General features: G+C 35.5%; 1 protein-coding gene across 13 annotated transcripts in view; it reads right to left on the bottom strand.

Moving 5' to 3' along the window:
• The window catches only part of ADGRL2 (adhesion G protein-coupled receptor L2), a 269,920-nt gene that overhangs the window by 78,477 nt on the left and 170,521 nt on the right, over window positions 1-20,922 (bottom strand). For all 13 annotated transcript variants that reach the window (XM_046645165.1, XM_046645169.1, XM_046645156.1 and 10 more), the window contains one exon: window positions 6,326-6,539. In XM_046645165.1, coding sequence (XP_046501121.1) covers window positions 6,326-6,539 — 214 coding nt within the window. The remainder of the gene's footprint in view (window positions 1-6,325; window positions 6,540-20,922) is intronic.

Raw genomic sequence — 20,922 nt, 5'->3', positions numbered from 1 at the left:
ACACCCCGCCCCTACCCCCAAGGCTCCCCAGTTATGTGCCTTGACTGGTAGCAAAAATGAGAGGTGGAAAGGCCAAGGGAAAGATCTTTCTGCTTATTCCAGACCAAGGCACGCATGGTCCTTTCCATGTAGCCTTACTTCTAACTGCATGCTGGGAGGATGCACTAAATTTTCCAGTCTCAATCTGCAGCTACTGTAACGTAAAGAACCATGGAACAGAAAAAGTAATGCACATACATATACAATAACACATTTCTTAAAATCCTCATGCACACAAGCAATTGTCACCATATGAGTTGCTGCTGGGTTAGCACTGTTAAATAAAATGTAATTACTGTACTTGGCGATAACAGGTTGGGACATTGATAGGTTTAGAAAAAGAAATTCAAGGCTAGAAAAGTTATGGAATGGAGTATAGGATGGGAATAGATTAACCTGTTTCCTACATACGTGAGCTTACTTCCATCATCCCAACCTTTCTGGAAAAGATCTAAGCTGTGAAATAAACTTTGACACTTACTTAGCTTAATTTAATTAAATTATATGCAAGTTCTAGAAGCTGGATTTTTTTGCTCCCTAAGAGAAAAATCCCATAACTGCACCCCTACTTTATAAATCTAGATCAGGTAATTTAGTCACTGTCTGGTTCCACGTGACTAGGGTACTACCTAATTCTTCTGGTCTATGCAAGGCTGAATGCTATTTTCTTGATTTCTATCCTGAAACCCTATCTTGAAAATCCTAACATGCTCTTTTATTTGAGCTGTCTAAACAGAATAAAGATCTTCAACATCAAAAAAGGGGAAAAAAAAAATCTGTCTTGGGGCCAGCCCAGTGGCTTAGTGGTTAAGTGTGCACGTTCTGCTTCGGCGGCCCAGGGTCCACTGGTTTGGATCCCGGGTGCGGACATGGTGGCACCACTTGGCAAGCCATGCTGTGGCAGGCATCCCACATATAAAGTGGAGGAAGATGGGGCACAGATGTTAGCGCAGGGCCAGTCTTCCTCAGCAAAAAGAGGAGGATTGGCAGTAGAGGTTAGGTCAGGGCTAATCGTCCTCAAAAATAAATAAATAAATAAATAAAAATAAAGCAAAAAAAAAAAGTCTGTCTTTTATACTTTACTACTGGCTTATGAGACATTATCTCCAGTGCCTCTTCTGGTTTCCTTGATAGCAACTTTACCTCTGCCCCTAAACGCAGGTGTGTTCTATAGAGCTTTCGCATGCTCAAACTAATCACCTCGGTGGGTAATATCATCTATTCACCTGCAACTATCGACTATATGCTTCTGTATGCTTCCTCCGTATGTTCTTTTGCCACTCTTGCGAGTGCCAAACCTGTATAAACAACTGATTGCTGAACAATTTATAAATATGCTACCCTAATCCCAAATAAATCTAAAGGAGCTTACATGGGTAGTATAACAACCAAAAATACACTGAATTGTATGTAGTAAGAAACCTAATGTAGTTATGCTATGATGTTTTAGCCAGCTGCTCTCTATATGTGGGCTTAAAAGTTGGGGTAAAAGCTTTAAAGGAGCCAGGGTCGTTCTCTAAGTCTAGGGCACTACTTTACTTTCCTTGGCCAATTTTAATACAAAAAATCCCCCAGCCTATCTCTGAATCAATTACACAAAATATACCCTTCCTAATACAGGGGAAAACTGAGGCATGTATTCTTAGTATAGTCTCAGGAGGAGTACACAGTACTTCTAGAACCTGTTTGTATTGACAGGGGTACAGTGATAGATATCTGACACTGTGAGTAAAGACTGTAAAACTGAACCTAACCATGTACACTAACCTCACATTTAATACTGAAAAGAAAAACAGTGAATATTTACTTTCAGATCTCTAGACCAAACGCTAAAACCTTAAGGACATATTATAAAGCATAATCTAAGGCAGGAAACTACCTGGATTAGAAAGGGCAGGTTCTCATCCTTCCTCAAACAAAGGGACAATTATAAACAAGACTGGGAGAGGATCTCAGGTACAATTTGGCACATCACTATAATACATTAACTAGATTGCACCCAAGTGCTGCAAAGAACCAACACCGTCAGCAAAATTCTAATTTACGTATTCATCAAACACCTCAAAGTAGTAGTAGGGTCTTGTTTTTCTTTTTGCTTTAATGAATTTAAAGTGTTACAACCGTTTCATATTTTTTAAGTTACTCCACTACAATTACCTTCAAAGAGCGCTAAAAAAAACTATCTCTAACAGTGATTATTTTATATAATATTAAAAAACATATCATTTTAGGGAAGAATTTCATTTCTCACTTTTTGGGATGAGCCATTTGGTGTATTTACAAGACAAGTGTACTATTGTTATAATACAGCCTTGGTTTCACACTTTTAAATGAGCAGGAAATAGAAAATGGACAATGAATAACAACTATTAATCCTTTTACCACCACCATGGTCAGAGCTACTAGGGTATTTATTTACTTGACTCTCAAATGTGGAAGTGATCAAAGTCAGAGAGGGGGTGAAAAAGCAATGAATTATAATACAAACATATTTTAATTGTACTGAAATTTCTGCACCTATCTCTATCATTATATGTAGAAAAGGGGAACTTCCACATTTAATAGAAAAATTCCATTACTCTTATTTGAGCTTTCCAAAGGGAAATTTTCTATATTCAAGAAAAAACTTTCTCTTTTCTTCTACATTGCTAAATATCACATTTTTTGATAATTATAAATGGAAAAATTTGCCAAATTATTAGGAGTCTGGTGACAATAATTCTTACTTTATTTGTAAATACTTAAAGAGTATTTTTAAATTAAAATAAAAAAGAGACAGGTACTCTGCATGCTCAATAATTATTCAGTAATAATTCAGATACAAAAATACTGTCTACCTATTTTTTGTTATGTGAAACTATATAAGTCAAATAGGGCAGACTTCCTTAAACGTTTATAGTCTGATGTATGTAGAATGCAAGTTACAAGCTACCAATATGAAACTCATTTTTAAGTCATCTTAACATTATCTTCCTTGTCCATTATCTTCCTTGTCAATAAAATGTTCATGTTTAAATTGTCATTGTTGCTGATTATGTAATTATAAACCATCAGTACAATACACCAATTTAAAAATGGGATTTCTACAGCCAGTTTTGGAATTAACCCCTTATGTGCGGTAATACACCATAAACTGTTTGGAGATTTTGATAACAAGGGTACAGAGAACCACTGTGTGCTTTCACAGAATTTAGATACCCCAAGACTCTAGTTCCTTTTATTATCAAAAACACAGCCCTGCTTTTATAACATAATGAAACATGAAAACAACTTAGTATCTTATCTTATACATTTCTTGTAATATGTACTTATATTTATACGTACAAGTCTGATAAGACTTATGTATTTTGCTAGATATTCAACTGTGTATTTAAATGTATAACCCCACAAACAAAGATAAGTTACCTACAATGTACAATTCCTCAAGGCCAGCTCTTCCAGACTCTCTCTTTGTACCAACTCCCACTGCTTTTCGCTTGTCAGTCTAGTAAAACCAGGAGATTGTACATAATAATTCCTTACTTCCTATTTGTCTCTGGCCTACTTCTCGATGCTCATTCATGTCACTACCAGCGAACAAGTTAGATCAACATGTAAAGAATGGATAAATGGTCGATTATTAGTGGCTGCCTTTATTACCTCCCAGAACAGGCAGTCCCCAAATTTTGAAATACTATGTGGAAATGTTCTATCATAGTTTTACTGGAGCACAGAATCCATTCTTCCAAAGAAGGTAAGTTATGTTTTGTGGTTTGTTTCACAGGCCAGATTTCAAACCCTACATAGTCCATATAGGACTTTTATTTTAAATTAAAAAACCCTGTATCAAGCGCCATTTACACAAATGAGATTTTGCCCTAAATTTTTAGTAACTACTCTTTAAGAACTAAAAATAAAAACATTTTGAGGGAAATCTTCCAAAGTAATGTATATGTTCTCTGGTTTCTTAAAAATATCTTAGTCAGTATCAACATTAAAAAAAAAATACTTACTATAATGTCCTGTCAATAAAAATAATGCTAATACATATTCTCTGTGAAATTAGAGATTTTACAGCAACTTGTACCCAAACTCTTATATCATGGATTTTTTAAAAATAATTCTATTTTTTCCTTCATTGCCTTTTAATCACCTTTCGACGTTTTCATTGCACCTACACTGACCAGACACCAGTCTAGAAAGTCTGCTATTCTATTTCAAGGTAGAATAGTACATAAGCTAGAAAGCTAGACAGAATATTGTGTTCAGAGGAGGAAAAGAGGCAGGAGGAGAGGGTGAAGGCTTTAAATAGAAAGATGAGGGATTTTCCTAGTAAACAAAATATAAAAGCAATAATGTTATAACAAACTCCATGATACTTAAGTGTTCCTTCAGAGAGTCTAACAGGGATTGCTGGTATTACTGAACTAGTTCAAGCAAAACTAACTACGATTTTAATATCTTATATATAAGAAAATTCTAATTAAGATGTCAAGAGTACCAAAATTTAGAAAAAAAGATGCCAAGAGTCAGTTAGGTGTACTGTGTTAACACAAAGGAAAGGCGATACAAGTTATCAGCAGTTTTTTGTATTCTGTCTATATGCAGAAAGGCAATTGTTCAGTTAAGAGGTATTATTTATATATTTTCAAGTTTATAACACACTTTCCAACACATCATTTTCAAAATACAAAATTAACCAAATGGTCTGTTACCTTACAGAGAGAGAGAGAGAGAGAGAGAGAGCAAATGCCATATGCTTTCTTAACTTGAATTCATTGTTTTTATTTTGTTTGTTTTTTTTTTAAAGCTAAAGATCAAGAGAAGGAGAAGACAAGCCACAGACTGGGAGAAAATGTTTGCAAAAGATATACCCTACATAGGAGTGTTATCCAAAATACATAAAGAACTCTTAAAACTAAACATTAAGAAGACAAACAACCCAACTAAAAAATGAGCAAAAGATCTAAACAGACACGCCATCAACGAAGATATACAGATGTCAAGTAAGCATATTAAAAGATGTTCAACATAATATGTAGCTGGGAAATCAAATTAAAACAACAATGAGATACCACTCACTACACAACCATTAGAAAGGCAAAAATCTAAACACTGACAACAGCAAATGCTGATAAGTGTGTGGAGCACCAGGAACTCTCATTCATTGCTGGTGGGAATGCAAAATGATACAGTCACTTTGGAAGACAGTTTGTAAGTTTCTTACAAAACTAAACACACTCTTAGCATATGATCCAGCAATCACACTCCTTGGCATTTACCCAAATGAACTGAAAATTTATGTCCACATAAAAACCTGAACAGATGTTTATAGCAGCTTTATTCATAACGGCCAAAACTTGGAAGCAATCAAGATATCCTTCAGTAGGTGAATGGATACATAAACTGTGATACATCCAGACTATGGAATATTATTTAACGCCAAAAAGAAATGATCTATTAAGCTATGAAAAGACATGGAGAAAACTTAAATGCATATTACTAAGTGAAAGAAGCCCAATCTGAAAAGGCTACATACTACATTAGTCCAACTATATGACATTCTAGAAAAGGCAAAACCATGAAGACAATAAAAAGATCACTGGTTCCAAGGGGTTAGGACAGAGGGAGGAATGAAGAGGGGAGTAGAGAGGATTTTTACGGCAGTCAAACTATCTTCTAAGATACCACAATGGTGTATACATATCACAAATTTGTCAAAACCCACAGAATGCAGAACACCAAGAGTGAACCCTAATGTAAACTATGGACTTAGGGTGATGCTGTGTTAACGTGGATTTATCTATTGTAACAAATGTACCATTGTGGTGCAGCACGTCCATAGTTGGGGAGGTTGTGTGTGTGGGGGGGATGGAGGTATGATAACTCTCTACTTTCTGCTCATTTTTGCTGTAAAAAATGTTTATTAATTAAAAAATTAAAGAGCAATTATTGCCAAAGACCCAGATACTTAAACATTCTTAATACTACAAAAATACTTCAAAATTTTGAAACCCTCAAAAAAAAAGACTACATTTGAAATATTATTCTATTTTATGATATATAAAAATTTAAGATATGTATTACATATTCCTTCTGCTATGTCAATCTATACAAAAATGATACAGAGATTTAAATGTTGTTCAAAACTTACAAAGCAGAAATCAGCATTCATAGGTAAAATCCTAACTCAGTCTAGTAAATAGACTGAGATATGGACTATACTCATCCACTTAGAAATTATTATAATAATTTTACCAATTCGGATGTAGTAGCTAACATGGGACATTAACACAAGAATATTTACCTTTGAGTCATAATTTTGAAGGCATCTGGGAGGTAGCAGTCTGTATTTTCCATCTGAAATGGGTCAGCATCACAAATCTTGTCATCTGTCCGACCATAGTTAGCACTCTCAATCATGATGACATCACTGCCTGGACATCGAAGATCTATAGAATAACCTTCACAGGATAATTCTCGTCTAACTAACCCAAATGGTAAAGCTGCTCTGCTGAAACCTTAAAAAAAAGAGAGAGAAAATTAAAATTAACTCATTTATGAAGTATTATTATTCTAATAATGCATCTTCAAGTAATACGGTTCATGTCTATATTCAAGGGATGTTATAGAAAGTATATTTTTAAGTCATTCAATTCATACATTTATTAAATAATTCCTTGGTTCTTAACTATGTGTCAAGAATTCCTTAATAGATTTTTAAAAATATATCTTTAGCTGGACTATTCATCCTTACAAGACAATTTAAAATTACTCTAACAAAATATTGTCTATACAATCTAGTCACAATCAGAAACTAACTGGCTCTTTGTGAGTAAATCCAAAGAAAAATGATAAATTTAACCAATGGATTTATAAATAGTGACAAATTTCACAACTACAGAATGCATCAACTAATCAAGGAACAATTTTCACTTATGCAAAGGAATAAAAGCTCTGCTCTACTTTCTGCTAGACTTTTGGCCTTTCCTTCTCATTTAATGTAGACATATTAATTGCAGTTAGTAGTCTTATCTTAAAAATACTTTTGTCTTAGCAGTTCTCCCCTGAAATAACTTAGATACTATGACGGTAACATGCTTAGGGGACCATAACTTATTTCCATTTGTAGACACTTTATTTAAAACTGAAACAAATGAAAGGATTCAGCAGATGGGCATTGAAAGGAGCCAGCACTACTCCAATCCAATTCGACACAATGAAACACCCAGAAAGGGCAAAATTTCACTAAGATTCAGTTTTGTCATCTACAAAATGGAGCCGAAACACCCGTGATGTTACTTTTCCTACCTGCGTGACTCTAAAATGAGATAATGTACATAAAAATGCTTAGTTAGAAGTGCTATACCAATTTATGTACGAAGCAATAAACAAGAGTATAGATAACCACTGTTCATGAGGGCTGTGAAAAAGATTCCTGAATGGAACAGAAGATTAGAATTATAAGTTTTACCCATAGTTTTCAACTAGGGGTCCCATAACGCAGCAGCAGAGCATAGAACGAAGGTAAAAAGAGAGAAAGCCAAGAACAGCCACGAAGAACTGTGGGTGGGAGAAGCACATCTTCGCTGGGTGGTGTGCTACCTGTGGGTTAGCTGCACACCAAAAACTTCTCCTCCACTGCCTCAGATTTGGATCAGTTCTCTAACCTGTTGCCATCTATCACATTCCTGTTATAAAAGACTAGCAATAATTTCAGTACTTTGTCTTACCTCTATCCTTTTAACCACTCTGCCTCACATGAATTATTGCTTATATCCTTTTTAATAGAAAAAACTGACATTCAGAAGTAAATTGTTCCAAGATACAAACTTCCAAGTTGAAGAGCTGGGTTGTGTCCAGGTCAATCTAATGCCAAAACTCTTCTCTTGAACTTTATTGTACAGGGCTGCTCACTAACTCAATGAACTAAAAAGTCACCTGGATAAACAAGCATCTTCTTTCTAAGATCCAAATAGTCTTTCAAAAGAGTTATTGGATTCTACATTGGCATGATTTAGAAAACCAGCAATTCTCAAATTTGGTTGAACTCTCAGTTCAAGTGAGAAAACTAAAGGTGTAATGGGAATTAAGAGAGAAGAAAAGGACACAATTTGGAGCAAAGAAATCTTCAGGTGATTGTGGCAAGTCCTAACCTTAGTAGGTTTTCACTAAGAAGGTTTATGGTCTTAAGACATTACTAAAAGTATGTAGAGAGGTGCATCAATGAAGAAGGAACACTGAAATGGAGCTGGGCAATGTCAAGGCAAACAGTAAACAGACCAAGCTTTCAAAAAGTTCACTTATAAACTTCCACACATTCATAAATAAATTTTACATATACTACTGCTTTCTTCCATTTCCTGATACTGTATTGCCCATACAAATAATTCAGGTTAAACTAGTATTATTGTATTTGTTTTAATTGAAATTGTTTCTTAGCACTTCAGAAGTTGACCCATTTCTGGGGCAAAAGCTGAGCGGAAATTCAAACAAGGGACATCAAATAAGATTTTGGAGCACAGCATATTTTAAAGGCAGAGATGATTTGCAACTATAATTCCTTAATAAAAGAGAATAAATCACATTATTAGAGGATATTACGAATATTAGAACACGTTATTAGAAAACTGGCTTGGAGCCATAATTCACAATTTGTACTATTTGTCAAAAATATAGAATTGACTTGAAGCACCGTGGTTTTTAAATTGAGTCCTTTAATTTTTGTTGCTGTTGATAGTCTGCAGGATTAGTTATTCTAAGTGAATTCTCCTCTGCTTTTGAAAGATATTTGGTAAGCTGCACAGTTGAGTGTCTTGCTGTTTTGGTAATTCAGAAAGAGGATTTTTAAAACCTTAGTCATAGTCATCCAAGAAAGTAAAGTAAGGAAAAGGAAACAAAAAGATGAGCACACTTTAATAGTTTAGTAGATTTCCAATGTAGACTCTCCTGGAGAAAGGGATCATGGTAGTTATGCTTTCACTGCATGGAACAGAATGAGTTCTTACAGCGAATATTGCTTTATTTACTGCTACGTCCATTGTTCTAAACCGTAAGTGTTCTCTTTCCTACTTGCTCTCTCGCCTCTGTTTCCATTGAACTTATAATATCTACTAAAGTGCCTATTATTATTACATGGTACTGGGCATATTCATTTTTAATATATATCTTCCCTGCTAGACTGTGATGATAGAGTTCTTATAATTCTAGTGCCTAGACTGGTATATGATACATAATTCCAATAAATGTTGTTGAACCAAATCACTAAATTGAACACTAGCATTTGTTTAAAACAATATAAATTGCAATGTGTTTTCCTCTGTAATATGTATTTCCTTTGGTAGTGAAAATAAAAGTAGTAAGCATTAAAAAAAGATAAACTACTTATAGTCAATGAAAACTATGTGCTGTCCTCAAAAAAGAATGTTTAAGTTCTGTCAATTTATTATTTTCTAGGTACTACTGAGGTTCATTAGTGTTTCTCACAAAGACAAACGAGCTACATGTTTATAAACTTTCCTTTGTTTAAACCCTGTGTTTCCAACCTGAAATATATATAGCCATAAAAAAACAAACATGAAGAGAGAAATGAAAGGTGCTATTATGATAGCTAACATTTACACAGCAATTATTATGTTCTGGCACTGTGTTAAATGCTTTACATGGATCACCTTCTTTTATCACCAATATCATCAACAACAAAAAAATAATGGAGTAGTTATTATTACGATACAACTTTTACAGAGAATGAAACTAAGGCATCAAATAATGGGTAATTCTGGGTCTCAAGGATTACAAGGAGTTAGACTGTAACCCGGGCAGGGTTCCCAGGCTCTTTTGCCGGCCCTGTGACTTCTCAAGCCATCTTGTTGATAATACAACAGCATTTATTTTATAAGTTTTCATACAATCTGAAATTCACCAAAGAATGCTAGTAAATTAGACAGGAAACAATTATTGGAAAGGTTCACAAAACATATGGACAATAACAAAAATTGTACTTGTGGAAATGTAGGGATGTGTGCCATAAAGAGAGCAAAACTGACAACTGCTCAACTATATACATATGGAGAACACCGAACACTAAGTATGGGTGGCTGGGTCAGCCTTAGGAACTTGGGTCATTTTACTTTTCTGAGTTTTCATTTCTTTTTCTGAAGAATTAAAGTCATTTTAAAGTCATGTCAAACTTCACCAATCTATGATTCTAAATAGGCAAGCCATTTTAATCAGGTACGCATGCTATTCTAACACTTTCAAGTGATCAATAATGAATCAATTACTTGCTCTATTTCTTTAAAATATAAACATATATGAGGATGTTAACATGGATGTGCTGTGGCACAACATGCAGATGACATGGTGCCCTCAAGATAATTCTCAAAAGTACATGTGATGAACTGAGCAGGGGTCCCACAAATCACAAGCAGACATCTCCCCGGATTAACTATTCTAATCAAAGACTTAGTGGGAGGGGGAAAATGAACAGGGGTCAACGATGGAACCAAAAGAAAAATTTACATAAATTTTTGAGAAAGATGTAAATTACTGTGCCTTCTTTAGCCCCTTCACACTATTTCCTTGAAAACTTCAGGGGGTATGAGTTCAACCTTTTCCATCGAGAATGATACTTCAAAGGAAGTTTGGAAACTCTTAAACAAAACTACTGCAATTAATATTAATTTTAGAAATTCAATATTTCCACTAAGTGTATCTTATAAAAGGACAGAACAAAAAACCTATTCGTAAAAACATTTATTTACCCCTTTATTTACATCACATTAATGAGTTACTATACTCATTAATATATACAATATATACAAACCACCACAAGTATAGCCACTATTAATCGCTCTTTTTAGCTTTGTACATGAAATAATTCTTAGCTGTTTAAATTGGATTATTTTTGAGGATATCTTTTTTTTAAAAAAATCACTTGCCAACATGGCTTTGCATCAGTGTCGTGCAGCATTTAAAAATGCTGGTAAGCACCTTCAAGAAGACAGATCTTCAAGCGCTAATCTAGACCTACTTAATCACAATCTCTGGGTTCAGACGAAGCTGAGATATCTGTTCTTGGGGAGGAAAACATTAATTTATTTGCACCACGCTGATATAGTAACTAAGATGTGCCAAGAATTTCTCCAAGGCCTTTTTAAATTAACTTTTATCTATCTATTGAGATTACATATTTGTTAAGTCATTGTCATCATATTTCCTCTTAATTCTCTAAGATAGTTTAAGACTTAGTCTTTGAACATATTCATAATAGCCACTTTGAAATGTTTATCTGCTAAATCTAACATCTGGGCCCACATTAGACAGGCAGTTTCTACTAAATGCTTTTTCTCCTGAGTACATGGGTCAACTGCCCTGTTTCTCTGTATATTTTGTAAATTTTTTGTTGTTGTTGAAAAGTAGATATTTTAAATAATATGCTGTTAGCGACTCTAGATTCACATTTCTGTCCCCTGAGAATTACTGCTGTGTGAGATCTTCTTTTTTGCATCTTGACTGGATTTAATCTGCAGAATCTGTCTCCCCAAGGTGTGCAGCTGGAACGTCTCTGCTCATTGTGACTGTTGTTGTTGTTATTTTAATTCATATTTTTATTTTCTAGCCTAGCTTCCTAGGGATCACCCCATCTCTGCATAGCTTAGCGAGCAGCCAATGACTGGCCAGAGACGTTGCACAAAATCCTTGAACCTGTAATAAGGTCTACACCCTCTGCTGATTGATCTGAGTGTGTGTTAGGGAGGGTGTTCAAGGTTCAGGCTGTTTTTAAGTCAGCCTTGGTTATTTACTTTCTGTCAAGTCCTCTCACGTCTCCTCTGCAGATGTGTGTAGCTTCCCAGTTAGTCAAGCATGCATAGAGAACTTCTGGTTCTTTCTTTTCCAAGATTTCCCGGCTATGTTTCAGCCTGGTTCTCCAGTGTGCCCGCCAAGGACCACAACCTCAGGCTGGTTTTCCCCATCTGTTTCCTACAGTGTTTACTACTTTTACTGACAACACTGCTGGGAGTGGGTTCCCACCCTCCACTCCAAATCAAGCAACTCCCCCTGGCAGCAAAGTCACTGGTTTTTAAGGCCAGCTTGCCCTAATGAAATTGCCACAATGACACGGCTAAGGAGGGGTGATGGGGGGTAAAAGCAGCCCTAGTCTAGACGGCTTTAAATGTCCACTGTTCATACCAGAAGTTCTACCAGCTTTTCATAAATAAATGCTTCCCAATTTCTCATCTAGCTTTACTTAATTTCCAGAGCCCTAAAATGGTGGTTGTTGACAATTTTGTTCAGTTTTATACTTGTTTTGAGGGAAGAGGATTTGCCACCCTCTTTACCGATCATCACCGGAAGTCCCTCTACGGACTTTACAAATATTTACTGACTATAAATCCTCACAACAACCGTATGAGGTAGGTATTATTATTATTAACATCATTTTACACAGGAGGAAACCGAGGTGCAGAAAAATTACATTTTCCACGATCACACATCCAGTAGGAATGAAATCAAGGTTTGAAACCCAGTAATTCAGCTCCCAGGTTCATGTTCTTAAATGTTACGTTAATGACTCTCCAAATGATAATGACAATTAGCAGCAGGTTTGGGGACCCCTGTTGTGGAGGACATAGTTAGGGTATACTGGGCGCTTCCATCTTAGGAGAAGGGCAGGAAAGGAAATGGTGTGCCTGATGGTCAAGTATTCAACTAAATCACTCAGTCAACATAATCAACATAAAGAAATTCCCAAATTAAAGCCTTTTAATCACACTATTACTATGATATTTATTCTAAGCTGTATTTTCAATCTATTTCTATTTCAACAAAGCAAAAAAAATAAGCATCCAACAAGCAAAGTGTAATCCAATCCATCTTGCCACCCTGACAATTGAAGAAAAAACTTGTGGGAGGTCCTGTGAGCAAAAAATCAATATTGCAGCTTTGTGCTGTGCAAATGTGAGTACTGCCAAATAGCATTGCTTAGAGTAAAATGAACTGTTTGGCTCCATTTTCTCCACTCTGAACAAATGATTTTGAAAAGACAGGCGTTTTTTTCCCCCAAGCTATAAAATGTCAAGCAATAACTCTCTGTGCTTTAGGCTAGCGATTGGAATAAATACCTCTCGGCAACAGGTGCAGCGACTTAGGACTGAAATCATTCACATTCAGGGGATAACTCCTAATAAACAGATGCACTGCGACGACCAGATGGGAATTCGTAAGACCAGAATTGGAATTCTATCACTGGATTTTGCATCATTTATGAGCATTTGTGCAAGAAAATATGCTTCTCTGGCAATAAATGGTACACTCTGTTAGAAGCTCATACTCTTGGTGGACTTCAAGCACCTGATTGGGAACATTTTGCTTTTCTAATACTGTCTCCACTCAGTGTGCTCTTTGTACATTTCTGTGAAATCATACATTCCTATAAAAGTCTTCTTATTAAGCTGTAATATAAAAACTTCAACTTTTCTGGTACTGTTTTTCTTAATTGCTCTGAACTAAACCCTGTCATGGATGCCACTGCTCATGCTGTCTAGGGTTCCAGTAAGCACCATGCCTTCTGATTATCAGGGACCTCTATGGGACTGAGGCTGTGACTTTAAGCTCTACTGAAACATTAACTCAGGCCACGGTCTATTACCAGTGCTGGCATACGAAATCTCTGATTTATTCCTGTTTATATATGTTAATGAGATTTCTTCCTAAAATGGAAATAAGGAAAATACTTAATGAGGAGGGGACACGATTTCAACCAGGCTGACCTCTAGCTTACAAGCTTCTAGAAAACTTATTTCCACTTCATTTTAATTTAGATAAAGAGAAAATGTTAAAAGTAAACCTAAAAAATTATTGCACTAATAGTTCAACTTTTTCACTTATCTCTGCATCTTTATGAGGTCATTAAAACGTAACTTTTACAATCAAGGATGTATTATACAACTTTTCTTTGTATACTAAAAGACAGTAAAAAACATTTTATTTAAGTTCATAGAATGTCACCCTAGTTTTAATTATTCAACTAGTCCATTTAAGAAATAACTTTATCAACCAAACCCTAAAAAATCTATTTTTGTGTGTGTGTTTATTAACATATAATCCTTTTAACCTGTCAGTATTATGTGGGGAGCCTATACTGTGACATGTGGAGAGTAAGAGAACTGCTCTCACCTTTGAACTCATTTTCATGCCAAGACTAAAGAAAAAAAAGAGAATGCAATGTCATTTTCTAGCATAAGCACAGCGGCCTTGAAAACGCAGCAATTTGTCTGTAAATAAACTTTGTTGTTAGCATGAAGCACCAATCAAATCCTTACAAAAATATAAAGTTCTTACAAAACAAAGTGTTCAAATGTTTGTAGATTATGTAACTACAAAATAATCAATTCACCATATATGAGTGATATGCCTTAGCTTCTTGTGTCATTTTGGTTTACAGCTGCTTGGGGTTTTTTTATTTTGGATATATTTTAAATTATGAAGCATTTTAAACATATTTTTTTCCTAAAAAGAACGTTTACAGTTTTAAGCAAAATCAATTTTTGTACAAAATACTGTGATTTCCACTGGAATACACAAAAAATTACTAATAAATAAACACATAATGAAAAATTAATACATAATTAAATCCAATTATATAAACAACAAGGGAAAAAAACTTTATCTTTGGGATTCACTAAGAGTGATAAAATTCTGGACACTGTGGATAAACAAAGGTAAAAATATTAGAATGCCACCAGCTGTCAGGTTCAAACATTACTACTTCTGAAAAGCCTGTCCATATTTTAAGGAGAAAGCATACATTATGAAACTCTCAAAAACATTTTGGGATTAAATTCCATATTAGAAAGAAATTGATCTCTCCCACTTAAAACTTGTAAATTATCCACCACTGATTAATAATTCACAAGCGCCATTAAAATATAGCAATTTAAAAGTTATAAAATACTATCAGCTTAATACTGAACTCTAAAAGAAAAATTCCTAATAAGTATGTCTATTAAAAATAATCTACGCCACAAAAAGAGATGCTTTTAATAGTCTCAGCATATAGCTATAACTTCTCCAAAGCTCACAAATAAAGAATACTTTAATTTCAATCTATTTTTTAAAAAACTGATGAATTTTGTGTTAAGCCTCAATATTACCCTTATTACTCAGTGCCTATGTTTAAACTATTCCCTCTACACAGGATGTTCTACTCATTTTTCTCTTAGGCAACAACTGCTCTGCAGAACCCAGTTCAAGGCTTCCCGAACAACAGGAACAGGAGAATTGAGCTCAGGTTTCGGTCATCTATTTTCCTTCTTCCAATAAACATTTAATGAGCACCTACCATGTGCCCAGCACTCTTCCAGACAGTTGGGATACAACGGTGAACAAAAATCACAATGATCCCTGGGCCTGGGTAACTTATATGGGAAGGGAGTTCTGCCTGAGGAAAGGTATCATATCTGGTTCCCCATTATAATGCCAAAACCTAATAAAGGGTGAGTGTACAATGCTCTCTTTATAGATATGTGAAATAAATGGATGTCTGAATGAACTGAGTGAATGAACAATTATGAGCTCCTGTGTCAGAGTAGGTAACAAGGTCTAAGGATATCTTTACTTATATTCCTCCCCTACTGAACTCTGAGCTGTTCCATAGAAAGAGGTGAATCCTATTTACTTTCGCATCCTTGGTCTCAGCACAATGCACAGCATGTAACAGCTATTCACTTTTTACTTAATTCTATTTTATGCTTTATTTTATACTTTAATTCCTCATACAAAAAGACATATACCCAGGAAAATGAAGATGTATTTATAGGGGAATAAAACACATCACAATTGTATCTTTTTATATATGTTAGTTTTACAATTTCTAGTTTTCAAGTGTAAGCTATGCATACTATCAGAAAATGTTTTAGTAAAAAATCTAGATGTCAGGAGATAAAAAAAAATAACAAAGATGACATCATCATCAGAATCTCTAAATCAGTGTGACTCAACTGTCAAATTCGCCCTTAAATGACGGACCACCTGCTGAAGGGCAAAATCGTACAGGAGTGGTGGCCATTAGTCACACAAACGCGTCTCAAACACCACAAGAGCAACTTTACCCCTCTCTCTTTGTTCCCCCAAGGGAAAGAGAAAACGCTCTTTACATTTATTACTTTTTCTAACTAGTTAAAACCACTTTAACATTAAGAAGTTACTACTGGAAATGCAATTTCTCAACTCACATTGTATTATCAAATTAAAACTCTTAGTAATTCTGTATAATTTATTCATTGACAACAAAAAGTCTGGAGAATAATCACAGAATAAGTAACAAAACAATTTCATCATCTCCTCAGGTACAACAATGTATTTCTACTTCCACATTGATTATTTAATATAATCTTCTAGTAATTTTATTTGTTTACTACCCTTCTGTTATCAGGAATTTCATTCGTAACCCCCATCCACCCAGCCTCAGAGTGTTCATTCTTAAAAGCAGTTAAAACTAGAATCGCAAACGTGAGAATTGTTCCCTCAACCAGTGACTCACCCTAAACCATGCTGGCTCAAGGATTCTATTCCTCTCCTGTCACTGTGTTAGTCTGAGGAATAAAACTAGGGGTGGAGACTTCATTTAAAGTAGTCCAGGCAGGTCTCTCAGATCAAAGAGAGGCAAAATTTAGATTCTAAGTCTTTGTGTTAATGCCTTGTGTATTTAAACATAAACAACCAATACTTTTTTTAAAAATAGCAAAAAACCCCACAAAAAACTATTAACCATAATTTCATTTTTTAAAGGGTACATTTAAGTTCAATTACAAGAGGAATAACAATGTATCTGAATATCAATTTCCATGTCAATCAACTTTTATTTGGCAACAATAAACTCTAAAAGGTGAAGAAGTTACCTGTGTAACAACAGGCTTCCTCATTAAAGGTATCTAGGAGGGGGCCAATTAATACCAATCCTAAAACTTATTTGACTTAACTACATTGAAACTGCACTGAAACCGCCCACTCACTTCTCTCAATTCCAAACAGGAATCTAAGGGTAACCACATTCAACCACTGCTGACTCAAACAAGTGTCTGACACCGCAAAGGCATTAGATCCCCATGCACATGCCTAGGAAGTATTTATTTCTCACTTCAAGTAGGAAGGACTAACACAGCCTGAAACTAGCCTAACTCTTAACTTGACTTTTCACAAACTGTTACCCACACTAACATTTGGATCATTTAAAAAGTGTCAGCCATTTAACCTTTTTCCCACTGAAGAAGGGAGAAATTTCATGTCTCTTTTCCTACGTGCAGTAAGAGGCACTCTTTCCCTAAGACCTCAAAAGACTTCTGAAAGTTAGGACTTTTATTATTATTATTATTGAACACACCAATACGATGGAAGATGATAAAGAAAGGCTGTTCTGTTAGGAGTGAGAGGGAATTTTCCAACGAGGTTCTATAGGAAAAAACAAATGCTTACTGAAGTACTTTTCCACCTCAAAAAATAACTCCTGAGACCAAAGTTGACATTGTCAAATTTACCTCCTTTTCCCCTCTAAAAAATGCTTAAAATTTCATTCCTAAATTATGTTACATATTGAGGGTATTATGCTAAGTGAAATAAGTCAGACAGAGAAACATAAATACTATAGAATTTCCCTCATGTGGAAGGTAAACAAACAAACACATAGATGAGAAGAACAGAAAGGGGTAAAGGGGCATATAGGTATGGTGACAGATAAAAACTGGACTTTTGGTGATGAACATGATGCAGTTATTCAGAAGCTGAAATATAATCACGTACACCTGAAATTTACACGATGTTATAAGCCATTATGACCTCAATAAAATAAAGAAAAAGTTAAAAAAGAGTATAACATAGCTGCAAATAAATAAAGCTACATACACGAAATTTTTTAAATCCCAAATCCAGACTGTCAGTACTAATATGTAAGACATTTTTTATAACTGAAGGTTATTTTAATCTCACAAATAGCTATAAAGATAAATTTCTAAGAGATACACAGAGCTTACAGGAACAACTAACCAAGTGGGTAATTTTTTTGTTTGTGGTGGTGCCCTTGAGTTGAATCCCACTCCTAGGGACCCTGTGCACAGCAGAGTGGAAGCCCGCCCGGTCTTTTTGCGCCATCCTCTCACCTTCCTGTGCTGTATCAGACAATGATCTATTTATAGGGTTTTCACGGCCAATTCTTCCAGAATTGGGTGGCCAGGTCCTTCCTCCTAGTGTGTCTTAGACAAGAAGCTTCACTGAAACTTGTCCACCATGGGGGACTCTGCCCTTATTTGAAACACCAGTGGCATAGCAGTCAATATCACAGTAGCAGGCTGCCACCACAGTATGACAACTGAGAGACTGGTGGTGTGGTTCTCTGACTGGGAGACGAACCTGAGCCATGGCAGTGAGAGCCCCAAATCTTAGCCACTGGACCACCAAAGTGGGTAAGATGATCCATAAAAGCCAAACAAACAAAATCCTTACTCCAGTGTACATTGTATCACTGTGCTATTACTTTCCTCAACGAATGGTCCTGGACCAATTAAAAACTGCAAAATGACAAAATGAGTGAAAGCAAACACAGTAGTGAGCTCATTTTGTGAATTCTACATCAAAATGTACATTCAAAATAATCAAAACCACTACCAAATGGAAAATAGCATTTCTAACATTATCTCTTACTAACATCTTTGGCAACCCCACCTAAACACATTTATTGCTCATTCATTCATCCATCTGTGTTTGTGCCCCTACCGCATTCTAATATCCCCAGCACATTCTAATACCCCCATTAGATTATATTCTGGAATAAGCCATGGAAAATAACAATTCTCAAATTGGAGGCAACTCCACGACTTCCACAAACTGCAGAAAGCCCACTCAATGGTACAAGTTGTCCCAGAAGCAATGAGATAACTTATAGACGTACTCTACTGGGATACTGTGAGTTAAAACAGACACCGCTGCCCAAAATGGTACGACGGTTATCTGAAAATTCCTTAAACGACAATACAATGACTTGGATTTCATGAGTGGCTTCAGTATTACTATTTTTGTGTTGTGACGTTGAAGTCTGTTCAATTTTTAATGAAAAGATGAGGTTTTAAGGAACACACTCAAACTATTCAAATCTGTGTCAGGGGAACACTCAGGGAGGGAGAGAAGAAGGGAGGGAGGGAGAGAGGAGAGAGAAGTTTAATCTGACATTGCAAAGTTAAAAAATGTAGCCTTAAAAAAATAATACTGGGGGCTGGCCACGTGGCAGAGTGGTTAAGTTTGCACGCTCTGCTTCAGTGGCCCAGGGTTTCACCGGTTCGAGTCCTAGGTGTGGACCTAACACTGCTCATCAGACCGTGCTGAGGTGGCATCCCACATAGTACAGCCAGAAGGGCCTAGAACTAGAATATACAGCTATGTACTGGGGGACTTTGGGGAGAAGAAGAAAAAAATAAAATAAAAATAAGACTGGCAACAGATGCTAGCTCAGGTGCTGATATAAAAAAATGAAATACTACTACTTTTCTGTAGAGTTAAAATTATATCCTTTCTGGTATTTAACTGCCAAGCTGAACATCAAGGGAACTGAGAGACAGCACGGTAGCAGATCCAGCTGTATAGGCCCTGCCCCTACATACACGGTCCACTGTCATCCTCATACTTGCTCCCTATGGGTACCAACAGTGCAGAAGCAACAGAGCAGTTCCAACTTCCGGATTCAGAGATCCTAACAAATTACACACAGTTGCAAGAAAAAAGGCTCTTAGGAACCCTGTCTGAGCCAGTGTTGCTAAACCCTGGTGTACTACTCAGATGCCCCTTCCCTGATACTTTAAATGTTTATTTCTCTATACAATCTCAAATACTTTTAATTTCACCCTTAAGAAGTTGAATGTTACCAGATAAAAACTCCCTACTATTCAAGGCAAAAAGAAAAATAGAAGACTTGCTAAGAGTCTCAAAAACAAGCAAGAGCTTCTTATCAGAAAATGAGAGAGCAAGTTTAGGTGAAGCTGATTTATAATGACAACAGGTATGTTTCAGAAAATTACATCTCCCAACATTACCTGTTTAAACAAATAATATAAAGGTTAAATATTTTATATAAGAAGTGCTTATAAATCATGAGTATCGATTTCAAAGTAGGTAAAGAAAAAGAATAGGAAAATGAAATAAACAGTAGCAAATAAACATATACAATGCTCAGTTTAATTGGTAAGGACAAAAAGAAGGCAAAAAATTAAAATTTGGTGAAATCTTCTCCCATCAAATTACCAAAGATTGGTTTGTTTAGGTATCGTAAAACACCCTCATATATTTCGGAGACTACAAACTGGTACAATCTTTCTGAAAAGAGTCTTACCCAACCCCTTTTGTAAGAACATAGTCCAAAAAAGATTCAAAAATTGGACAAAGATTTGGATAGAAAGATACTCATGATAATGAAAAATCTGAGACAAACTGAAAGACCAAAATAGGGAAACGGTTTAAAAGTAAATCAACAAAATAGCATATGATGCAACCCTAACAACCAATGTTATAATATAAATATAATAATAATTCATATTATAAATACTAAAATAATAATATCTAGTGACTTGGGAATGTGTTCCCAGAAAATTATGCAAAAGAGTTATAAATCTACATATAAACATATACGTATGAATTACAAATCTATTTCTCTCTATAAATTTATGTCCAGTAAAAACAAACCCAGGAAGTGGAACCCTTTTTGGTATAGCAATGACCAGTTCATCGAAACCAACTGGGATCAGTAATCAGTGAGCTGATGAAAACTGGCCATCAACCCTTAGGTACCAAGAAGCAGAACTTGAGTTAAAGTGAGCAGGTGAACAAAAAGGCCCTCACTGGAGGAGGATAACAGAAATCCTG

This window comes from Equus quagga, chromosome 18 (genome assembly GCF_021613505.1).
Source record: "Equus quagga isolate Etosha38 chromosome 18, UCLA_HA_Equagga_1.0, whole genome shotgun sequence".
NCBI classification, from domain to species: Eukaryota; Metazoa; Chordata; class Mammalia; order Perissodactyla; family Equidae; genus Equus; species Equus quagga.
This window is presented reverse-complemented; position numbering and strand designations above follow the sequence as displayed.